At 37.6% G+C, this 22,364-nt stretch overlaps 2 protein-coding genes across 2 annotated transcripts in view; both read left to right on the forward strand.

The window, feature by feature from the left end:
- The window catches only part of LOC148083378 (cystine/glutamate transporter), a 216,213-nt gene that overhangs the window by 66,732 nt on the left and 127,117 nt on the right, over positions 1-22,364 (forward strand). The gene's annotated exons all lie outside the window — the stretch shown is intronic.
- Positions 16,231-22,364, forward strand: part of ptn (pleiotrophin) — a 57,613-nt gene continuing 51,479 nt past the window's right edge. The window contains exon 1 of the mRNA XM_087786588.1: positions 16,231-16,339. Within this exon, the coding sequence (XP_087642714.1) occupies positions 16,335-16,339 (5 nt within the window). The 5' untranslated portion in view covers positions 16,231-16,334. The remainder of the gene's footprint in view (positions 16,340-22,364) is intronic.

A 22,364-nucleotide genomic window follows, 5' to 3' on the forward strand; every position in this document is an offset into this window, starting at 1 on the left:
GTGTCTTTGCTTTTGTTGTTGTCTCTTTGCTGTTTTGTTGTTGTGTTTCTGTTGTTGTGTCATTGTCGTATGGTCTTTGCTGTTGTCTTTTTGTTATTGTGTCTTTGCCTTTGTGGTTGTTTCTTTGATGTGTTGTCTTTGTTTTTGTATCTTTGATGTTCTGCTTTGTTGTTTTGTTTTTGTTGTTGTGTCATTGTTGTATGGTCTTTGCTGTTGTCCTGAATTTTGTGTATCTACTGTTCTGTCTTTGCTGTTGTCTTTACTGCTGCATTTCTGTTGTCTTTATTTTGTTTTTGTTTCTTTGTCTGTTTTTGTCTTCGTTGTTGGGTATTTGTTGTTGTGTCCTTGCTGTTTTATCTTTGTTGTTGTATTTTTGTTGTTGGGTCTTTGCTGATTTGTCTTTGTTGTTGTGTCTTTGCTGTTATGCATTTATTGCGTCTTTGTTTTGCTTTGTGTTGTGTACATCTGTTGTTGTGATAGCTTTTTTTATTTGCTGGTGTGTATTAAATTGTTATGTATTTACTGTTGCTTCTTTGCTGTTGTGTATTTTTTGACGGTCACTACTTGAGTGTCTCATATTCAAGTCAGTTGTTGCCTTTTTTTATTACTTCTTCATCTTATCGTCTTCTTCGAAAAAAACACTATTTTTTTGCCACAATGTAATTTAAATAAACGTGTTCCAGGCAGGTGGTCATGTTTTGGGGAAGTATTCGTGTGTAAGTGAGTCTACACCCTAAACTTGTTCCCATGAGCTGTCCCGCTGATAAACATTTCTAATTAAAAATCTTGTTCCAACACTGTCAACTTCATTCTTCATCTGTGCACCAGTGATCACTGGTAAAGCTTTTTTTTTTAGAATGATCTCCAACCTTCTGCAGCGAATACTTGCGATTGAATATGTTGTGCGTCGAGGTATAAAGTTGTCCCACTGTCAGAGCTTTTCAGTTTCTAATTCCTACTTTCAACTTCATGGAGTTGTGACATTGTGCCCAAGACATGAAGAGTTTCGAACACACACTTGCGACGTAACCTGAGAATTAGAAAAAGCATATTTTTATTTATTCACTCTACACTCGAGGAGAAATTCTGGTGTTGTTGTCGAGAGACTTGAGAGTTGCTGGCAATTGTTTCCTAAACCACTCAACGTACACGAGGAACCAGAAGTTTTGTTTTACAAGTGCTTACCTGTACAAGATCCAAAAAATAGTTGGCAAATTTACTAGTGTACATTTCAGCCACATGAGAAAACATTGGTTCAAATACAGAGCACTTCTTTAGTGTAGACTAATACTTCAGATCCAAGGCCTTAGGGGCCAAATCTGTCCAGCCAAGGTATTTTATTTCCTCTCACAGTCCAAAAACATACAGAGGTTGATTGGGAACTTGAGGAAATTGTCTGTGGGTATGAGAGTGTTTGTGAATGGTTCTCTGACTGGTGTCCTGTCCAGGGCGTCCCCTGCCTCTCACCCGAAAAACTGGGATAGGCTCCAGCCCCCTGCAACCCACATGAGGGATTAAATGAACGAATGAATGCATTTTAATACAAAACCAACACATGCACAAGTCATATATATATATATACATCATACTGATACATTTGAAACAACTTCTAATGGGCATACACACTCATTGATGAGAGGAACTGGGAATATTACACGACTACACACACACACGTACGGGGTAAAAACAAACCAGAACATCCAGACTAGCTGGGCCTAGTTGTGATGTTCTTTAATTTCTGTGCCCTCTTGTCTCACTTCCTGTTTTATTGTGAAGTCCTGATGCTCCCTGTGTGTTTGTCTTGTCAACTTCCTCTTGTACACCTCACTTGATTGCCTTGATTTGTGTCTTCGACCTAAACTGCTCTGTTTCCCTTGATTGTGTTGTTCTTAAATACACTACTTTGTCTGTCAGTCTCTGTCATGACGTCAAATAATTACTTGTACGTGTATTGCTCTCTTGTAGCATCTATTCTGTTCAGTGGCCTTTTTTAAAAATAATAAAGTAGTTCATTAATTAGTCCTTTTTCCTGCCGCTGCTTTTAGGTTTCCTGCCCTGAGTCCTGAGTACCTGATGCAGAAGACTCCTGTAATTTTGATCAATGGAAGGTTGTTTAGGTGCGATATCATAGGCCCATGAAACTTCGCCATCATAAGAAATACTAGACGCAAAAATTATGGAAGAAGTTAAAGGGTTTAGGCAACTAAAACTGCAATTATGATTAAAATATAAAATATAGCAGTACAACTAAATCAGAAACAATTCAAGCAATAATCAGATCAGATGGCACCTGTTCAATCGAACTTGACTTCTTACCACATTTTTGCTGATGACATCCAGCTCTACTGCTCATTTAATCCAGAGGCTGAACAGCTTAGTCAATTGTTTGCTAGAAATCAAGCAATGGCTGAGTGAAAACACTTTGCAGCTAAATGTGGACAAAACTGAAACTCTGGTTATTGCTACTGATGATAAGGTTCCAGGGTTGAGTCAGTACTTGGGTGACTTAGGCCAGTCTGTCAAACTGAGCCTGAGAAACCTGGGTGTTGTATTTGATAAAGAAATGTCTCTTGTTCAACACTGCAGAAAACTGATCCAGACTTACACCCCAGCTCGGGCTCTGAGGTCTGTGGATCAGAATCTACTGATGGTTCCTGAACACATTTCCGGACCAGAGGAGAGAAATCCTTCCAGACTGTTGCTCCTAAGCTTTGGAACGATCTTCCTCTCCCTCTGTGTTTGATGATCTACTGACTCCTTCAAGAAACATCTGAAGACTTTCTTATTTGTGCTTTTCCCTGATTTTCTTGGGGCTGCTGTGTTTGTCTCTTTGTTTTCTTGACCTTTTAAAGTCTATATTTTAAGTGTGTATTGTTTTTGATAGTTAAAGCGCTTTGTGACCCTGGTCTAGAAAGGCTCTTTACAAATAATTACTTACTTACTTACTTACAATAAGTCAGATGCAAGACAACATAAAACAAGCGGTTGGATAATACCATGTATCAATGACTGTCATGGACTATTAACTTTCTCTGTGGTTTTTTGGGATGCAAGTATTTATTCAAATCAGCAAAATGCATTCACTCACTTCTTTTGAATCATCTCCGTCAATATCAACCCATCCAAAAATAGCTGTAGAACATATGATTTGTACAACTGAGCGTTGTATCTTTCCACTCAATCCATTGAAGTGGCTTGAGAGATAATTTCAGTTTCATTTTCACAGTGCCTTCTTCTCTTTCAGCCATAAATTGAATCTCCATTTCCTCTCTGGCATGTTGCACAAATTGAATATTTGCCACTCCAAAAAAAAAATGCTGTCCAAAAAATGACTTTTCTTCTGCTGCACTGCAGCGCTTTCTCTGGGAGCGCTCGCGTAACGTGGCAGAGCTGATGAAGCGGCCGGGGTTGAAACAACTAAAAAGGAAAAGAGAAAAACGCTGTTGCCAGCTTCGACAGACTGATTACACTTGGTTTCATCACGCTCGCCACAGACAGGCCGAGACGTTGAAGATGATGTTGGCAATCCACCGGACATGTACTCCATGAACTGGGTTTTTAGCGGTTTGATAGAAGCCTCGCGCTCCTCTGGAGGTTCGGATAGTTAGAGTGAAAACCACACTTTTATTTCACTTCCCTGCGTCCGATCGCAGACATGGCGGCGGCCGCTCCTTGTGTGTGTCTTTTGGGTTTACGCAGTTTGTGAGCTAAGATGGGTTGGAAATGGATGGGATGGATTATTTATGAGCGACACTTGACACTGCTTCGGTGCAACGGTTATCAGCAGGGGGTGTGAGTCATTCTAATTACTGGCCATCTCTGGGGTGACTGTGGAATACCCGCCAGTGCAACCTGATGCTTAACATGTGGAGAAGCCTCACACACATTTATTATCAGCAGCTCTAAAGTTTGACCCCCTCGAAGTGCTGAATTGACAGTAGCGTAACAATGACTAAGTGAAGAGGAACAACTGTCAATTCCCGGCAAGTAGCTTCTCATCGACTCTTTTGCTATTTAATTGGAAAAGAATTCAGCCCAGAGTTTTTTTTTTTTAATAAGCTGCAGAAGCAGCTCAAGTTTCAGGATCTGGTAACTCTTAAGGAATTTAAGGCTGTTGCCACGAGTTTGATGTCGGACTCCATCGGAAATTGTGAACGTTTTTTTAGTCAGTAATCTTGCTTTTTTTCTTCTTATGTTACTACTGCTTTTAATATTGAAATTGTAACTGTGTTTTGTTGTCCACACTGGCCAGGTCTCTTTTTTAAAATAGATTTTAATCCTAATGAGACTAACCTGGATAAATAACGGATAAATAAAGTAAAAAATTGTTGAGAAAATGTTGATGCTGTAACATATTTAAAGTTTTCTGGCAGGATCATCCACTTTAACTTTTTTCAAGTTTAAGGTCAACTAATGTTAGACTTAGAATTTATTTAAATTGTCATTTCACAGAAAAACTGCGAGAAACTGGCAACGAAGTAATGTAATGTGAAAACCCTACTGCCCTGACATCTTTCAAACGTTGAAGTCTTCCTCTGCAAGATGCAGTAAGTCTCTCATCATGACCATGTTTTGAACTTATTACTTTATAAAGTTCTCCCCCGTCTGGAATCTCGGTGAACGAGAGGTTACGAGAGTGGACTCTCTTATGGCGTCATAATGACTTCACGCCTCCTCCATCCAGCTGTAATAACACCCCGCTTTGTTTATACACAGACTCCCTTGGAGGTGGAGACTTCCTTCCAGATTTCGTGTTTTCAGTGGGCGGGGCTTACGATCATTTTCTAATGTAAATATTTCAATGAAAAGAGAGTTTTGTACAAACAGGAACATACTGATGATACAATAGAGGTCCAAGATCTATTTAAGACACACTTAAATCAACACAATAGTTGAACTCTAAGAGAAATATTGTAAAGGTATATAAAAGCTTTCTGTGTCGGTCTTAATTTTGACCCTAGAGCTGTGAAAAAATATTGATATTGCAAAATATCTTCAACCTCTCGATATGATGTTTATATTTCACGGGTTAATATTGTTGATATTATTTTTGGGAAAATTCCTATTTTAGAATTGAAAGTAAAATAACGCTTACGCGACTCGACTTGGATGATGGCATGAAAGAAAAAAAGACACACAGTTTTTTATTAAATGGTTTTAACAAAATTTGTTGCTTCAATCATTTATTTATATACTGTAACTGTAAAGAGTCCAAAAAATGTATCACAATAATGTGATATCGTGATTTAACTTTCAAAATAAAGACAGGAAAATAACATTTTTAAAAAAGTGCTTCAATTTGTTGCACTTTCATTTGACCAATGGGATCTTATCATACAAAAAACATTGTACGATGTTTTAAATAAATGGTGTATTTTATATTCTCTGGTTAAAAAAATGGATTGTAATGGAGACAGTGAGTCAAATGAGATGTGCTTAAGGGCTGCAAATGGTAGCATGGCCACCGTTGATTAGATCAATTAAGTTTAACGTCTCTTGTGAGTGTAATAAAAAGGGGGTCTATATTAAAAAACATGTGGAAGTGATCACGTTTGCTTCCTTGTTCTATATATTGGTCTAATAAAGTTGTTCTTTCCACACAGATGAATGGACGTCGAGTAGCGAGACAGAGTTCTTGAGAGATGAGACGTCCAGATTCAGACTCCATGTCGGGGCTCAACAGGCACCAGAGTGCTATCGATTTACGAGCCAAGCCCCTTTGTCGTTATCTATGCACCCCCAGTTCAGTGCAGCTGCCACAATATAACTCTTATTAAAAGAAAAGTTTATCAGCGTTTATTTCATGCCATTCATTTTAAATAATAATCTGTATTTCTGCATTCTCACTATTTTACCCACATTTTTAATGATAATTAAATCGTCACATGCATCAATGTAAAAATAAAAGTGTAGCTTTAATAACAACACACAAGTGCTACCAACACATTTGAATCCAAGGTCCCCCCCCCTTTTGCCTGTTTGATTTCCATCGACGCTTTAATTAATGCAGGTTGTTGTTGGTTCGCCGCGGCGTGCAATTACCACCATCTGTGAAAAGACCTCTAAGAAATTACGACAATAACAACATCGCGACTTTATGGCATTTATGAGTTAGCAAGCTTCCTCTCTCCCCATGGCGTGGCCTCTCAATATGACAGCTGTGCCACTGCAGAAAAGATCAGCGCCTACTTCATGCAATTTTTGACGTCCTTGTCACTGAATTAGAGCTAAATAAACGCAACCAAATACGACGTGATCGTTAGCTTGTTGTTTATGTTTTGCAACAAAAATGTATGCCATGTCATATTAAATATTACTAGTAGGTTTGTAGTTTCTTTGGACATTTTTTGACAGAATTGTTATTTATCATTATTTTTTATTAGTGATGTGTTCATGAGGCTTCATGAAACATCTGATGAGGTATCACGATACAGTGTCTTTATTTTAAAAGACCACAAGATGTCACTCTCTGCTTTATAATCTTATATAATCATTTTCAAACAGAGTGACATCTAGAGGTCTTTCAAAATGAAGACACTGTTTCATGATACCTCATCAACTGTTTCATGAAGCCTCATCAACACATCACTAGTGTTGAGTGATGAAAAGAAAGGGAGGATTTAAGCTTACATTGAGAGACACTTTAGATCCTTTATCTATCCATCTTAATGTTAGTTTTACTGCTATATCATGATTATGTTTACCTTGAATCTAAGTATTTTACCTGGCCCATTTTTCCAAGACTCAGCTATGTTTAATGTATTATTGTATTTCAATATATAATGTCTGGGATTTGCAAAACCAGCCTTGAGGAAAGAAAAGTTTTGAAAATGTTCAAACTTAAAACAAAAAACAAAAAGATTTCAAAAACTTCCTTCACTATGACTATTCATTCTTCTTCAGCTTGTTTTCTCTCTTTAATTGCATTAACTTTTCTGTGATGACGGTTCGATTCTGACCCAACATTTCAGGACTGATGCAAAAGAAAAACCTTCCCTGTCTACATTTTTATTCGCTGGCATCAAAAATTCACAACTGCTGGTTTTCATATTCTCCCAAATGTATCAATAATGCGATGCTTAAAGGTGCAGATGTATATTTAAACAGTCATTGATCTGTTCTCGTGGTTAATTTACATTTACAAGCATCGAATATAATATAGATGACGACACTGGGTTTTAAGGTCGGATCTGTCTTGAGGTATTTGGTCTGGGTTGTATTTAAAAGTTAGAGTAAGAAAGAGCTTGCGTTGCGTTAGTTATGAAGACTCTGTATCGGCCTGTTGAAATGAAGAAAGTGCTGAGCCAAAAGGCAAAACTATGTTGATCTTTGTTACTAGTCTAACCAGAAGCCACACATTTGGGTAAAAAAATAACATGATTGCAAAAAATAACAAGAGTGAGATTTGAGCGTCATGTAGAAATTGACAAAAAACAATTCTGATTAATAAGACTGATGTCCTCACCTCACCTATAGCATGATAAACCATTGTCACCTTTGACGATGTCATACGACTAAAATGGTTAAAACATGATGATTAAATAACTAGTTTCTCCGAAAGCCCACATTGGAATGTTATTATATTTTGTGGGATAGTAGTTTACATCTTCTAGAAGAGATCTGTGGCTGTCATTGATCATAACTCGGGTTAATTATTGAAATACGGAATCCTACCTGTCATCGTCGACCTTGACATATGAGTCGGAGGCTAAATATTATGTTTTAATGATCAATTTCTCTAAAATTATACAGTCAAATGTTGTAATGTTTTATTATTTCGCATCTTCAACTTGCTATTTTATATTAAATCTGAAACCTATTAACTGGGAGAACGTCTGAATTGGTTTTAAACAATCAATAGATATGGAATAAATTAATTAATATTTACAAAAGTGAATAAATAAATACCAAAGTGTATTTTAAACAGTACAGAGAATGACATTTGAATGATAATAAAGCCATTTGATTCAATGCTCTTAATTTCAAAGCCAGTTAACCACAAAGGGCAATGTTGGAAATAAATGATCTCCCTCTTCAGTGTGTGTAGATTGGTTGTGTTGCTGTTTTTTTTTAAACAGACTGAATAGGTTTTTTAATATCATACAAATTACTTTATTTTTAACTGGGTCAGTCTGCAAACAGCCTGAAGAGGATACTTGATGAACTGCAGCTTTTGATACGTCTGTATTGGCTTCGCTTTTTAAAATCACATGTTTCCTTATGAGCAAAACTAATCATTCAGGCAGTTAGTGAGTTGATGAAAAGCTACATTTATTTTCAAAATAAGACACTACAGCATTAGCTTTATTTAATATGAGAAAACACATCCTTTCTATTAAATTGTTTTGTCTTCCTTAACTCTTGTGTTATCTCAGGGTCAAGGTGACTCAGAGACAACATAAGGGATACCACAAACACATTTGTTTCTGAGGCCTTTAAGTCGCCTTGACCCTGAGATAACACAAGGGTTAAATACCCACAATGCACCAAGGGTCGTAGATGATACAACTTTCGCAATTACACCGATGGCAGAAACTACTTATTGCTTCCAGGAAGCCTCCCCTCAGAAGCTCAAGGCATATCCATTTAGGAGGAGTCCAGGGGCAGATCCAGAACCTCAAGACTGAGCTGGCAACAGTTCTCCAAGAAAACGGGTAAAGGATAGTCTGGATCTTTTTGCTTTATGTAGAGGCAATGAAGGGGATGATGAGCTTTGTCAACCGTTTGATACTCAAAGTAAAGCAAGTGTCTGTGTGTCATGAGGTTGCGACGATCGTATCTACGAGATGCGAGATTTCCTACAAAAGTTGCATTCAAAAATGAGGTATTTAGTTTCTGCTTTAAAATAAAAGTACTTTCTTTGAGACCCACAGTTGTTTCCATTTGGAATCCAAAGTTATTTTTACTGAAAAGCAAATTATTTCACCTCCAGTCACGAGAATCAGGTCAGAGAAATACTCAAAGTTTAAAAAATAAAAACCTTACATTGCAGTTTCTACCCCAGAAATAGATACACAGAAGTTGAAAAACAGTTTAAAAACGATGCAATCGTTAGAAACCTTAAGTTACCCTTCAGTGCCGGGCTTGGAAATCTGTGGAAAGTTTTTCCCGAGCAAAGTTAACGATTGATGACTAATGATCTCTCCTTCAATTAATAATGCGCCGTCATCGAGCTAATATTTCTTCAAATGTGCTGCTTCCACTCACAAATGAACATTAAAGCAGTGAAATGGTGCATTACCAAGTCATGAATAGAACCTTAACGACGTTTCCACGGCTGCGAAACGGGTTATTTAATAATCATGAGCTTTGGCTGCACACTTTCCGTGACTTCCAGGTACTCGATCAATACCCCGAGCCAGTGAAGACATCCTCATAAGGTGTAACGTGAGGTGGTTCCGTGTCGACAGTGTGCGGTGTGACAAGAGCTATTGTGTGCAAGTCTTTGTGAGACCCACTAATGGTGTTGCCGTATTGATTGTTGTGAGCCGTGATCTGTCAATCCAGCGTTGGTCTCGGCTGCAGAGCTTGTTGCCGTTCAATAGGGTCATCACCAGTCATCTGCTGTTCAAGAATAACCTCGACCGCATCCGACCGCTAATGAGAGACGCAACAGATAAATAAAAGGTATTTCTTATTCATAAACGGACAGCTTTGTGGTACCTATTTATTGTGGTGACTCATCCATCCATTAGCTTTGTTGCTGTTCTATATAATTTAGTTTTATTAGATGTGGATTTGAACAAATGAAGCTTGTTCATTACGATTTTGACACTTTCTTTGTTACAGATTGTTATGTTGGGTTGGGGTTAGGGTTGGAGGTCTGCCAAACACACCCCCAACTTTGCTTTTATGGGATCATATCAAATTATTTTGAATCGTTTTTCATTGATAGCAAAATACAAGCGTTTTCAAGGCTCTAACTGTCTGAAAAGGCTTCAGTTTAAAGATCAACTAATGTGTTGATCTAAGCATGTCTTAAATATACATTGGATCTCTATTGTACTCATCAGTATGTAAAGTAAGTAAAGTAAAGTAAAGGTTATTTGTAAAGCGCCTTTCTAGACCAAGGGTCATAAAGCAATATACAGCTAAAATACATGCTTTAAAAGGCCAAGACACATAAGACAAACACAGGAGTCCCAGAAAATCAGGGAAAAGCACAAATAAAAAGCTTAAGATGTTTCTTGAAAGAGTCAGTAGATCATCAAATACAGAGGGAGAGGAAGATCGTCCCAAATCTTACGAGCAACAGTCTGGAAGGATTTCTCTCCTCTGGTCCGGAAGCTTGTTCAGGAACCATCAGTAGATTCTGATCCACAGACCTCAGAGCCCAGAGCTGGATCAGATCACTGATGGAAGGAATTTTAAAGTTGATCCTGAAAGAAACTGGCAGCCAATGCAGAGTTTTAAGGATCGAAGAAATGTGAGTTCTCCTACCAGAGCAGGTCAGAATTCTCACTGCAGAGTTTTGTATTAACTACAGGTGAGACAGATCCTTCTTATTTAGAGAAAATCAGACACCCGTTTGTAAAAAAAACTCTCTTTTCATTGAAGTATTTACATTAGAAAATGTTCTTAATACGGAGCCCCTCAAGGGACATGAAAAACAAAATGGTAAAAGTTTTCTCGTCCTAATGGGAAAGAAATGTAAATAGTAATAGGACTATATTATGTTTTTATTAGATCCGAGGATTCAGTTGTTGTCTCGTTATCGGCCGACACACGATTTTTTGTTTTCCCAGAATCATTAGTAAAGTTAATTAGAAATGGAAGCACTTGTTTGATTTGAAAACATTACTCATGTCTTGATGAAGTTAGTAACATAATCCAAAGCGGTCATCACTTTCGCCGAAAAAGGCCTCAAGGGCGCCGTAACTGTAAAACGTTGTTTTTCTGGAGATTAAATCGTGTTTACCATAACCACACCCACTCTGCTGTGATTGGTCAAGCCTCAAGGTTTGTCACCGCGCGTCATCAATCCCATACGTCTCCAAGTAAGTCTCCAAAGTAATAAGTTCAAAACATGGTCATGAGGAGGAACTTACTGCATCTTGGAGATAAAACTTCAACATTTAAAAACATGAGAGTCAGGAGAGTTTAGCATTAGTTGCCCTTTAAAACGCTGATGAGGAGAGTTGTGACGATTCACACGTTTCCATTTGACCTGGTATTTTATCCTGCCTATATAATTTATATCAATATTTATAAAGGGCACCTGAGTTAGCTTAGTTACCCTCTCACGGGTGCGACAGGGGTCCTACACAGCTCCCCTTGGGCTCAAAATGAATGACATGAACTGATCTGTGTCGGGACTAAAGCCTGATTCTATACGTTTAGCCTTATATGTCCACAAAAATAGAGGTTGTGCGCTAAAGACTCTCTCCTTTGTTTCCTCCAAATTCCAAGGAAGGTTTAAACTTAATTTAGCTCAAATTTAAGGCAAGTCACAGTCTTTTAAAAATCCTCCAACATATTTGTCCTGCTTTTAGCCCTTAGCAGCTTCCAAGTCATTTTTCTGAATCTTCCGATGTAGATAATATGTAAGTAATCCGTGCAAGGATCTTAAAGAGACAATTAAAATTACATAACCCTTGGAATTTTTCATTTGAAATATTTTTTTGGGGTTTTATATCTTACAAAACACCGGGTACTTTAGCCAGTAACTTTACTAACATCGCTTCTTGTCTTATTTTAACCACCTGAGTCCAGATCAAATGAATACCTGAGTCCGTAAAAGCTCTCGTTTCACAAATCTTGCAGTTTGGACCGGTACTCCTGACAGATGGGTGAAGCTCTCTTTATCCATCTTGACAGTGAAGCCAGACTCTCTTCATGGAGGGATGTGTTGGTGATTTAACATCAGCAAATAGTCTTTTATTTTGAAAATTCACCAGAGGAACTTTACTTTTGAGACCAATTCGATGGACATGATGTGAAAAATATAGGAATCAATCAATCCTTCGTCCTGTTTTTAGACAAGAGAAAATGATGTCCTGTTTATTACATAAAAGTTCAGTGTGAACATCCAATTTAATGAATGTTAAGTTAATTTATTATTATTAACTGCACTTTTCGTTTACTTGATACTGATCCAACAACATGTCATCTCTCATTTTGTCCTCGCAACGATCTGCAGCTTCTAAAAGGTTTCAACAGCAGGTGTAACATGACTTGAAGTGTCCAATTTAAAATTGATTTTTACTAATACATGTCTTTGTCTGGCCCCGGATGAGTCGACAAAATGCTGACTTTCCATTTACATTGCAGCCTAAAATCCAACGCGGATCCTCAGTAGTTGTTCCAAAACGGACGTTCAAAACAAAAGATGATCAAGCGTTTTCCGAAGAGTCAGAGGAGTATTGATGCGGTCTTGAAACTCGCTCAGAAATGTTAGAAAACTCATTTTTAGTGACCCATTATGGTTATTTTATTTAATTATATGTGGAATGATCTTCATGTGCAGTCTTGTGCAACTAAGTTTTATTAAATTATTATTGTTTATTTTTTTATTGTGATTTATCTATATTTAAAACAGATAAATGATCCACTATTGGAATGTTTAAAAGAACACTGGGAGTGGATGCAAATAAAGTTAGACATGAAACATTTAGAATTAAAAGTATAGACTATTTAAAAACTTTCCTTCTTTGTCTGATTGAAGTTTTTTTTAAATAATTAAATTGTGCCTGCGGACCTTTGCCAAAGCGAGAGTCTGCTCAGGAATGACTCGATGATTCATGCTCTGGTCCTCAACCAGTTTCTTTTAATGGATTAGATATCGAGCAGTCAGAAACAATACATACTGTATAAGTGCTTATACTTAATTAGCTTATAAGTTGGCCTTGGTGATGCAAATATTAAAATTAAATAAAAAAATGAATGACTGTACTTTTTCTGAACCCTTGTGTTATCTCAGACCCAAAGCCCTTAATACAAATGTGTTTGTGGTATCCCTTGTGTTGACTCTGGGTCAGGTTGAACGACCTCCACCACTACATATGTACTTATGGAAGCCAGGGAGGTCGTTCACCTTGACCCAGAGACAACACAAGTGTTAAAGCAGCATTTTTTTCAGAATTATTTTTGTATATTTTAACATATATTATAGTCAAGCCAGTAAATAGTAAGACTGGGAAATGCAAAAAATTGTGAATCAAATTGCAAAATATCAAACTTATTTGGGAAAAACTAACTGAAAACTAACTTATTATTACATTTGTTCAATGAGTTTATATGTGTTATTCACATTTGAGTATATGTTGTTCTGAGTTTCAGTCTGTTTTTTGCCTTTTTTTTTCATTATAATATTTGTAAATTATACTCCCACAGTTTGTAATTATTTTTTTTTAGTAGTTTGTAAATTTGATCCAGAGTTTGTAAATTTGTTTTCAGTTTAAAGTGTGTTCAAGAGTTTATACATTTGATCCACAGTTTGTGAATTAGTTTTCAGAGTTAAAAATAAGCCCAAGAGTTTGTAGATTTGTTTCAAAGTTTTGCACTTTTGTTCCAGAGTTACGTTTGGTTTTGGAGTTTATACATTTGAGTCAGAGTTGCACCATTATCTTAACCAAGCGTGAATAAATAAACAATATACAATCAGTTCTCTTTTTTATTCGACAATTAAATCTTGGGTTCATGAGGCTACAGGGGGTTAGCTGTAGTGTCGCTCTGCAGAGCTTTTTGTACTTGCCGATGATGATGATGATGGACGAGGACCGGGTCAAACGTTGATATCCGTGATCAATCCAGTGTCGAGCCCAGCCCAGTTATAGAAGGTAAGAACCAGAAATGTGACACTTAACATGCTTCTCTATATAACATTGTTATTGTCCAGTTTGAGTTGATTCATTAACTAATTTTCCACTTTCACAATGTTCTTCTACTCTGTCGAACGGAAGCGTTTAAATTCTCCTCAAAAAGTTATTACACATGACAAGAAAATATTTTCCGGCAGGGACGAACTAGATCCAAGTGAATCCCCCCCCCATTCCAGAGCGGAATGTATTTTTATATTTACCTCGGGGTCTGTATTTCCCGGAACTCACCATTGCCATATGTGACACTAATCCTTGGACACTGTGAGACTGCAAAACAGTTTCCGGGAGGAAAACTTTTTCAGGTGAGGTCTGGCATTTAAAAATAATCCAAAAAACCCTGTAAAAACCTTCACACACGATACGACTTTTTTCCTGTCGGGAGCTTTGGCGGTGCGGGGGGGCGGGCCGGCGAGGGGGGGTTTTGTTGCTGCCCCACGGTGCTGTGTTTTAATATGGAACAGGTCCAGTCCGACACTTCCTGCAGGTCTTTTCTCTTCTTTTTTGTCTCCTGTTCACACAATGAAGACTGGTGACATGATCTTTCCTCTGGCTCTCTGAGAGAAAAAAGAAGAGAAATAAAAGCTATTCAAACAAGAGGACTTTATGACAGTGATGAATGGACGGTAAACTTTGACATCAGCGCTGTGTCGACGTTTAAAAGAAGGAATTTAAATAGTCTCTCTCCGGTACTCCATTGACTCCAGCCCACCACCAACATGGTATACAAATGAGTGATTTGAATGAATTCTTTCTTCAAGACCATCAAGAAGAGTGAGAATATTATGGTACATATTAATTAATTTGATTTTACACATGCTTGGGGCTTGTTTTTTCTGTTGCTTATTTTGTTGGTTATTTTATTTAATTATTTTATTCTATACTGCAATCCCACCAAAAAATCCCATGTTTTCTGGCATTAAAAGTTAAGTATATTCGATGGAGTAGGATATGTCAAGAACTCAAAAATATAATCAAATAAAGTCTTCTCGGTTCTTGTGTATATTAGTAAATGTGAAAGTTAAAATCTATGAAATATTAGTAGTGGTGTGTGAAGAGACAGCTGGTGAGGAGCCGACTTTTTAAAGTCAGATTTAGTAAAGTCTGGGGTACTGTTTGTCTCCCCCAGTTATTCTTTGCTGCGGTGTTAAGATAAATCTAAGTGCCGCCTCAAACCTGATCTTTTCCATGTATTTGAACGTCCATCCATTCATCCATTTTCTACATGCTTATTCCCAAGGGGTTGCGGGGGGACACCCTGAACAGGATACCAGATTATCACACTAACACCTATGTATAATTCCCCAGGTTATCTATCAACCAATCTGGATGTAAACTCCACAATGAAAGGCCACAAGTTGGCTCCCTCCGATACTGGAAGCGAACCGGCAACCTCCTTGCTGTGAGGCGATCCATGCTAACCAATCCGTCACCGTGCTGATTTATTTTCTTAATTATTTATAGGTCATTCTAATATTACATCTGACTGGTAGATAATTCAAAATACATGGAAAAGGAACTTTAAATGATTTGATAATCAACTTTCTTTTAACTATAAAATTAAATACCTCACTAGAATTGTTAGAATTGTATGAAGTATCATGATACAGTGGCTTCATTTTGAAAGTCCACTAGATGTCACCCTCAGTTTGAAAATCAAGCCATGTTTCATTGAATTAGTCGATCAGAACAAAATATTATAAAGCTGAGAGTGACATCTAGTGGACTTTCAAAATTAAGCCACTGTATCATGAAACCTCATCAACTGTTTCATGAAGCATGAATCAACCGATCACTAATATTTCGCCATTTAAAATAAATACTGTTTAAAATAAAGTTACATCCTCTAGATGTTGTACGTCACAAATCAGATCCAATACATCTTCTCCGGATCGGGAACGTGAACTGAAACATGGATGGACTTGATGAAACTGTCGCCAACTGGACGAAGAATGAACGAAACGAAACTCAGCGAGTGAACATGCCATTGATTCTTTCGTCCTGATCGACTTTTCCATCAATCATTAGGATATTTTATTTCGCCTGCTGACCCTGTCTCTTTGCTCTCTCTTCATGTTTTTCATCTTTGCACTTTTCGTCAGGCGTTCCTCTCTTTCTTCTTTGACGTACATTTGTTTGGTTTTCTGAGCTCGTCCCGGTAGAACTCTGGGCTCTCAACTGCTGTCTGGCTTGCTCATCTTTCTACTCTCCAGCGACTGTGTTGGTTCTAGGCGGTGTCCCACGGGTGACCTTGGGGGTAATGAGCTCTCGATCACGAGTCAGTAAACCCGGCAACAGCCCCCACTCCCTCGCTCCCATCCCCATCCCATCCCATGGAAAACACACACACACACACACACACACACACACACACACACACAAACAACACACAGCTATCGCCAGCTCAGCCCACAAAGAGAGCAAGAGTACCGGAGAGAGACGGGGCAGAAGTGCAGATGAAAAGAGCCTAGAGAAGCAACTTCTTAAAAACTCTGATCAACTAACAGACCTCCGAAAATGAAGTAAGTGGCGTTTTGTTTGTATGACCGCTTGAAGTTGAGATGAACTTTTACGTCTGGAAAAAAAAAGCTGGCGTCAGACATCGTTGAGTCTCGGAAAGAGGTGGAATCACTGAAAAGGCCACTTCTTGTTTTTTCGGTTCCATCTAACTGTTGTGGTTCAGCCTGTTTTATTTTGCTCTATTTATCAGCAGCTTTCTTTTTTCACTATAAAAAGTTTTCTTAATGTAGGACAATTCGATTCAATTAATTCCCAGGTTCTATTCAACTATAAATATGTCACTTTCTTCTGAAGTTTCATGCAGAACCATCAACATCTATTTCAGCAACACAAGTTTGATGCCAATCCAGAGAAATTTACTTCCTTAGTTTTTTTCTTGTGTCAGTTTTTAATGAAATAAAAATGATTCTGGTGATATATATATTTTGTTGGCATTAGCTATATACTTGTCAAGCGCTAACACTGTGATTTAAAAAAGACAGAAAATTCAAGAGAAAATTGAAAATAATTTAGGATACATAGATATGGGTTCTACGGCCTTAAATACTTTAAGATAAGAACTTGTTGATCTGGATAGGGGCCATGATTTGGAAAAATCTCAACGTGTGGATTCCAAAAGGGCTTAAAGTCATGTGTGGAGAAAAAAAAAGTTTTCTCACTACTTTATGATGATGTTTTGGATGTTGGGAGTGGAGAGGATTGTTTAAAATTGGTTTACAAAACTTGGATTGTTTTCAGAGGAGTATTCATGTGCATTAATTGTCTTGTGAAAATGTGTTAATTGAATTCTGTATGTTGCTTTTTGTTACGCAAAAATATGAGTGAAAATCTCTATGGACATGGTCCTAAACGATATTTAAAGCAGCATCCTCACTGGGATCTATTGACCAAAAAAAAGAAAAGAAAATAATATTCAAAACGCTGTGAATTATCCCGACAAATGGACAAAAGTTGCTCTCCCACAAATCGGGTATGCGACTGAATAGACCCAATAATCCCGTTGCCATAGGCTTTGGACTGTGTTAAATCATTAACAGAAGCGTTTCCTCCATGATTAGACTTCAAACATCCATATGTTTTGTTCATTATTGCCATCAGCTAAATATGTTCAAGCTAAATTAAGTATGTCTGAGCCTCTGCGTGTGTTGAAGTGGGCCATTTCTTTCCCCCCAGAATGTAGTAATTTGGGTCAGCCCTGACTTGCATGACAAACCAAGAGTTTGTGTATTGAACCAGCGCTATGTGATCGAGCAAACCTTCTGCCGGCGTTGCCATGGTACTCTCCAGCCAGGGTATAGCAACCAGAGTCAGACCAAACAGTGTTCCCCACTGTCTTATGGACATTCTTGTAGCAGACAAAAGCTTCCTGTGGTTCATTCTCTGTGGAAATGAGGTGTCCGCTTCATTTTCTTAAGGATCAACACATGGTGTGGTCCTAATTAAAGAGGAAGGAGATTAAATGAAGAGATAAGCTCGAGAAACAAGCCTTTGGTCCAGAGGAAGTGAGGATACAATGTTCATTTTCAAAGGCTAAGCTGAGGTTTTCTGACACGGAAAAAACCTGGCGGACGCATCTATCTGTTGATGATCGTAACACGTTCAGCTTTTTAAACGTGGAAAAATGGATTGAAAGCAACCTTGGCTGAATCTTAATATCAACTGGAAAAATGCATTTCAAGAAGAAAATGCAGTGTGAATGCTGACCGTGTGCTGTGGAAGTAGTAGTTGAATAAGTTGTTAAAGTAGAAGAATTGGAATATTAAAAGTAGAAGTAGTAGAAAAGCAAAAGTGGTAGTAGAATTAGGAGTAAAATTAAAAGTAGTAGAATAATTAGTAGTAAAAGTAGAAGTAGTAGAAATGTAAAAGTAGTAGTAGAATAAGTAGTAAAAGTAAAAGTAGTAGTAGAATAAGTAGTAAAAGTAAAAGTAGTAGTAGAATTAGTGGTATATGTAGAAGTAGCTAAACATGAGGGAAACATGAGTTAAAGATGTTCCCCATTGAAATGAATGGGGTAGAAAAATAGGAATAAAAGAAAGAGTGGAAGAGATAAAAGAAAGCTAAAAGATAGCCTGCATTTCAGAAACGAGCTGGATTGATAAAAGTTGGTTAAAATCGGATAAAATTTGCGGGAGGAGAAGCGGCGCAAAGTTTAGGTCAGAAGAAAACAGGATCTCAGTTGTGTGGATGCTTCCCAGCATTCACACAATTAGGAAATGTGTTCTGAAAACCATGAACGGCTTCCATTATTAAACCAGTCTGTGTCAACATGCAGGTTTCAATCAATTTCTCCAACATTCTACGCACTTAAGCAAGTGTTTATAACGCACAGACACCACAAGGAACCATCTACAGGTGTATTTCTTAAAAAAAAAAACCCTGACCAATCAGATAAACCACATCCTAGCCGTATAGGCATTATAAAAAAAAGTATTTTATTTCTAAGGGGCAAAAAGGGTTTCATGACCAAAAAAAAAAAAATCGCCAAATTATGGTCACTATGGTAACCACAAAATAACTACTACCATGTTTATGAGTCAATATAGCGAATTCCCTTTTAAACACTTCGCCCTTTCCTCTAGTTAAACGCTGAAACGCGTCACCGCGTGAACTGCTCTATATATCGAAACAGAACACAAAGCCAGTTTATTTTCTTTCTGCGTCTTCCCAAATGCTTTGACTAGAGAGTTCTCCACGGAGGAGCCGGAGCAATAAGGCAAAGAATTGCACAGCGAGGGTCCTGAGAAGTCCACTCCAGGGGGGGAGGAAAGCACGCAGGACGAGGCCAATTCTCATCTATAGGGCGCAAGTAGGCAGGAGAATGAGGGGAGAAGGGGGTGGTGAGGACAGAGATCCTCACATGGAGTGGATGGTTTATTCTTGTGGGGTACGCAATGACCCTTCACATGTGGGATGAACAGAATGAGCCTTGATAGGGTCCAGAGGGCCTCCAAAGAAAAGTGGGGATGGGATAAAGGGAGGAATAGAAGAAAAGGATAAGGGGAGGAATGCCAAGAGAGAGGCCTTGACAAGGAACAATCCCGCAGTGAATCCAAATCTTGACGTCACCCGGCGGAAGTTGCAGTGACCTGGGAAAACTCATGATGTATTGCACTTCTGACAATACGTCTAATAAACAAGGTTTTTATTCACTTTACTTAAATTTCATTAACTTTGAGCGCCATTGAACATTCAGAGCAATTTGACGTCTATTTCAGAAAACAGAATCTATCTATAAATGTTTCAGCTAATTTTGACATTTGCAGCACAACAAATCCTTCTAGATATATTGGGGAGAATATTAAGGCATATAGTCTCTCCAATAGACACGGAAACCAGAAAAGCAATGATCAAAAAGGATTACTTTTGGATAAATTGGTATTTTGGTAGAAGGTAAGAGCAAATTTCTGGACCACATGGGAAAGCATCTTTGCCTTTCTAGGTACCAACTACCAAAATAGGCAAATTATACTGATGGGTTTCTCCGACCCACACATTGATCCCAACTATTCTGTGCCTCGCCACTAGAAAACATATACTATATTATATATATATAAACCGGCTTCTCGGACCAGTAACTTGTAACTGAAGAAGACTATCGGATTTAAGGGGGAGACGTCTTCTCAGACCTCTAGTCAGTCAATTTGTCTCGCTTTGGAACCCTTTGGACAACCATTCTCTGGATGTATAAGAACCTACACTGACAGACTTTTTTTTATGAACAGTCTGTTCCCTTTTGTAAAAAAGTTATTGCAAAATTGAGAAATTTCGAGGTGTCCCAGAAAAGTCACGTTTGAGTCCATACAGACGTATCTCTTATTTATATCTGTCAATATCCCAATTTTGTCATAATGAGGGAGAAGTTTTCGAAGTTTCCGACCAGTTCGGCCACTCCATCACATTTATTTAAAAAAAACTGCTTTAATTTTGTTGAAAAAAAAAACTTTGTCCAATATTCTGCAACATATTCTTTCCTACATCTGTTTACTATTGATAAATACCACACATTTGATGCTTTTATTTTCTCAAATTTATAGAACTACTGAATCCTAAGATGTGGGCCACGGTCCCCTAGTGGTTCAGCAAAGGTATTTCAAGTGAGCCTTAAACCCTGGTTACATTTAACATTAAATGAATGTTCTTTATATTCGTCAAAATTAAAATGAAAAAATCTAACTATTAGTGATTTGTTGATTAGATCTCATGAGATTAAGATGTCCGAGAAAAATTAAAAAAAAAACCCAACAGAACATTGTTGTGAATTTAATGCAGGAAGTAGGTTGAAAAAGTTTTTGAAGACGGAAAGCTAACACACAATAAAGAGACTTGAAGTTTCCGAGTGGAAAGGGGTGAATTCAGGAAAAGAAAGAAAGTTTCTCAGATATCATTTCAGCTCAGTGGAGTGGAACAGAATAGGTCGGGAGATATTTGAGGTGTAACCAAGGCGTTCGCGTGGAATTGCTCTCACGAAAAGAAGGGACGAGATGTGATCTCATTACAGACACAATCGGGTCTGCCTGAGTCTAATACGCTGATGAAACAACGTCACTCTCGTGTGGTTGTCGCTCGCCATCGCCCCGATATACGCAACCGACGGCTGACCGACTAATGGAATCGCTTCAGTTTTTAGACGGACATCTCTCTTATTTATACATCCGTGAGTGTCCCGGTTTTGTCATAATGTGACAGAAGTCCGATTTTCCGGAAGTTTAATTGCGAACTGGTGCGGCCACCCCCTGCTGCTGACGTGATCCGGTGTCTGATCCTGGGGAGCTAATGACCACCAGAGGCGTCCGACTGTAATCATCGGGCTCATTAATGTCTCTTTCAGTGAAGGCAGCCGCCCACGCCTGTTTACACTCATGCACGACACACACATTTACAAGGACCCCCGTCGCAGGTGGATCACAAGTCGAGCAGTTGTAATAAAAAAAAAAAGATTATTTTTTAATTAGAATTGCAGCTTGACAAATGGATTGACATCTTTTTTTCAAATGTACCCTCTGGGGTTTAAAAATGATTTTGAATACTTTTTATTTCACCTTAATATCTCACATAAAGATGTATAAATTGTCTAGTTCGGTGCTATTCTTTTTCTTTTTTTAAACATCAATATAAACCACCACCAAAAAACATGAATGGAAATGACAAAACAACAAGGTTTATACAATATTTATTTAAATAAAAGATTTGTTTGATACTGTCTAATATCATTCCATCACTAGCCTTTTGTAGGATTCACGCATTTTCCCTAGCAGAAGAAACATCCCACACTGAATTGAAGGAAGAAAAAAGAGGTCTCTTTAATAAAAGGAACAAATAGAAGACAGTAAGTTTGACATTTAAAAAAATAATAATACACACAAATGTAAACAAGGACCTCATGTCACACAACTTGACATTGAAAAGCATTGAATTTGATTTCGGGAATAGTTGCGTCTTATTAAATCCAAAAGAAAAGCATTTACTATCAATAATTATGCAGATTTTATTTTGGGTCATATTTTCACACTCACACAATACACTTACACTTAGACATAACTTAGTAGAACTAAATACATATAATGTCCACGAGTAATATATATTGGTAAGACTGAAAAATATCTCCCTTAATTATAATGAAAAATAATTGTATAAATGACCCAAAACCCACTGGTCCCATTTCTTTTTACATGTGTTATTAAAAAAAAGACAATTAGGTCCAAAAGATAGTTTTAAAGAGAAACAGGGTAAAAAATCTTCCCGATAATTGACTGCAGGTGAAGCTTCCGCTATAAACCTCACAGGCAGAGGTGTTAAGAGAAGAATGTGGAGATCTGGTGCTGTGAGGACCAGGAAGTTACAAATGGATGCTTGTTTTAGAAGATTTAAAACTGAACTGGTTCTTATTTCACATGATTGGATATAAAGACATCATAATAATATGTAATAGTATGTGATAATTTATAGAAACAATAACTTTAATTGCAAATATAATGATAGAAAGTTGATATAGTTCAGGGATTACATCATATGCTGTGTAATATTGAT

This window comes from Callionymus lyra, chromosome 3 (genome assembly GCF_982586985.1).
Source record: "Callionymus lyra chromosome 3, fCalLyr1.hap1.1, whole genome shotgun sequence".
In the NCBI taxonomy this organism is placed as follows: Eukaryota; Metazoa; Chordata; class Actinopteri; order Syngnathiformes; family Callionymidae; genus Callionymus; species Callionymus lyra.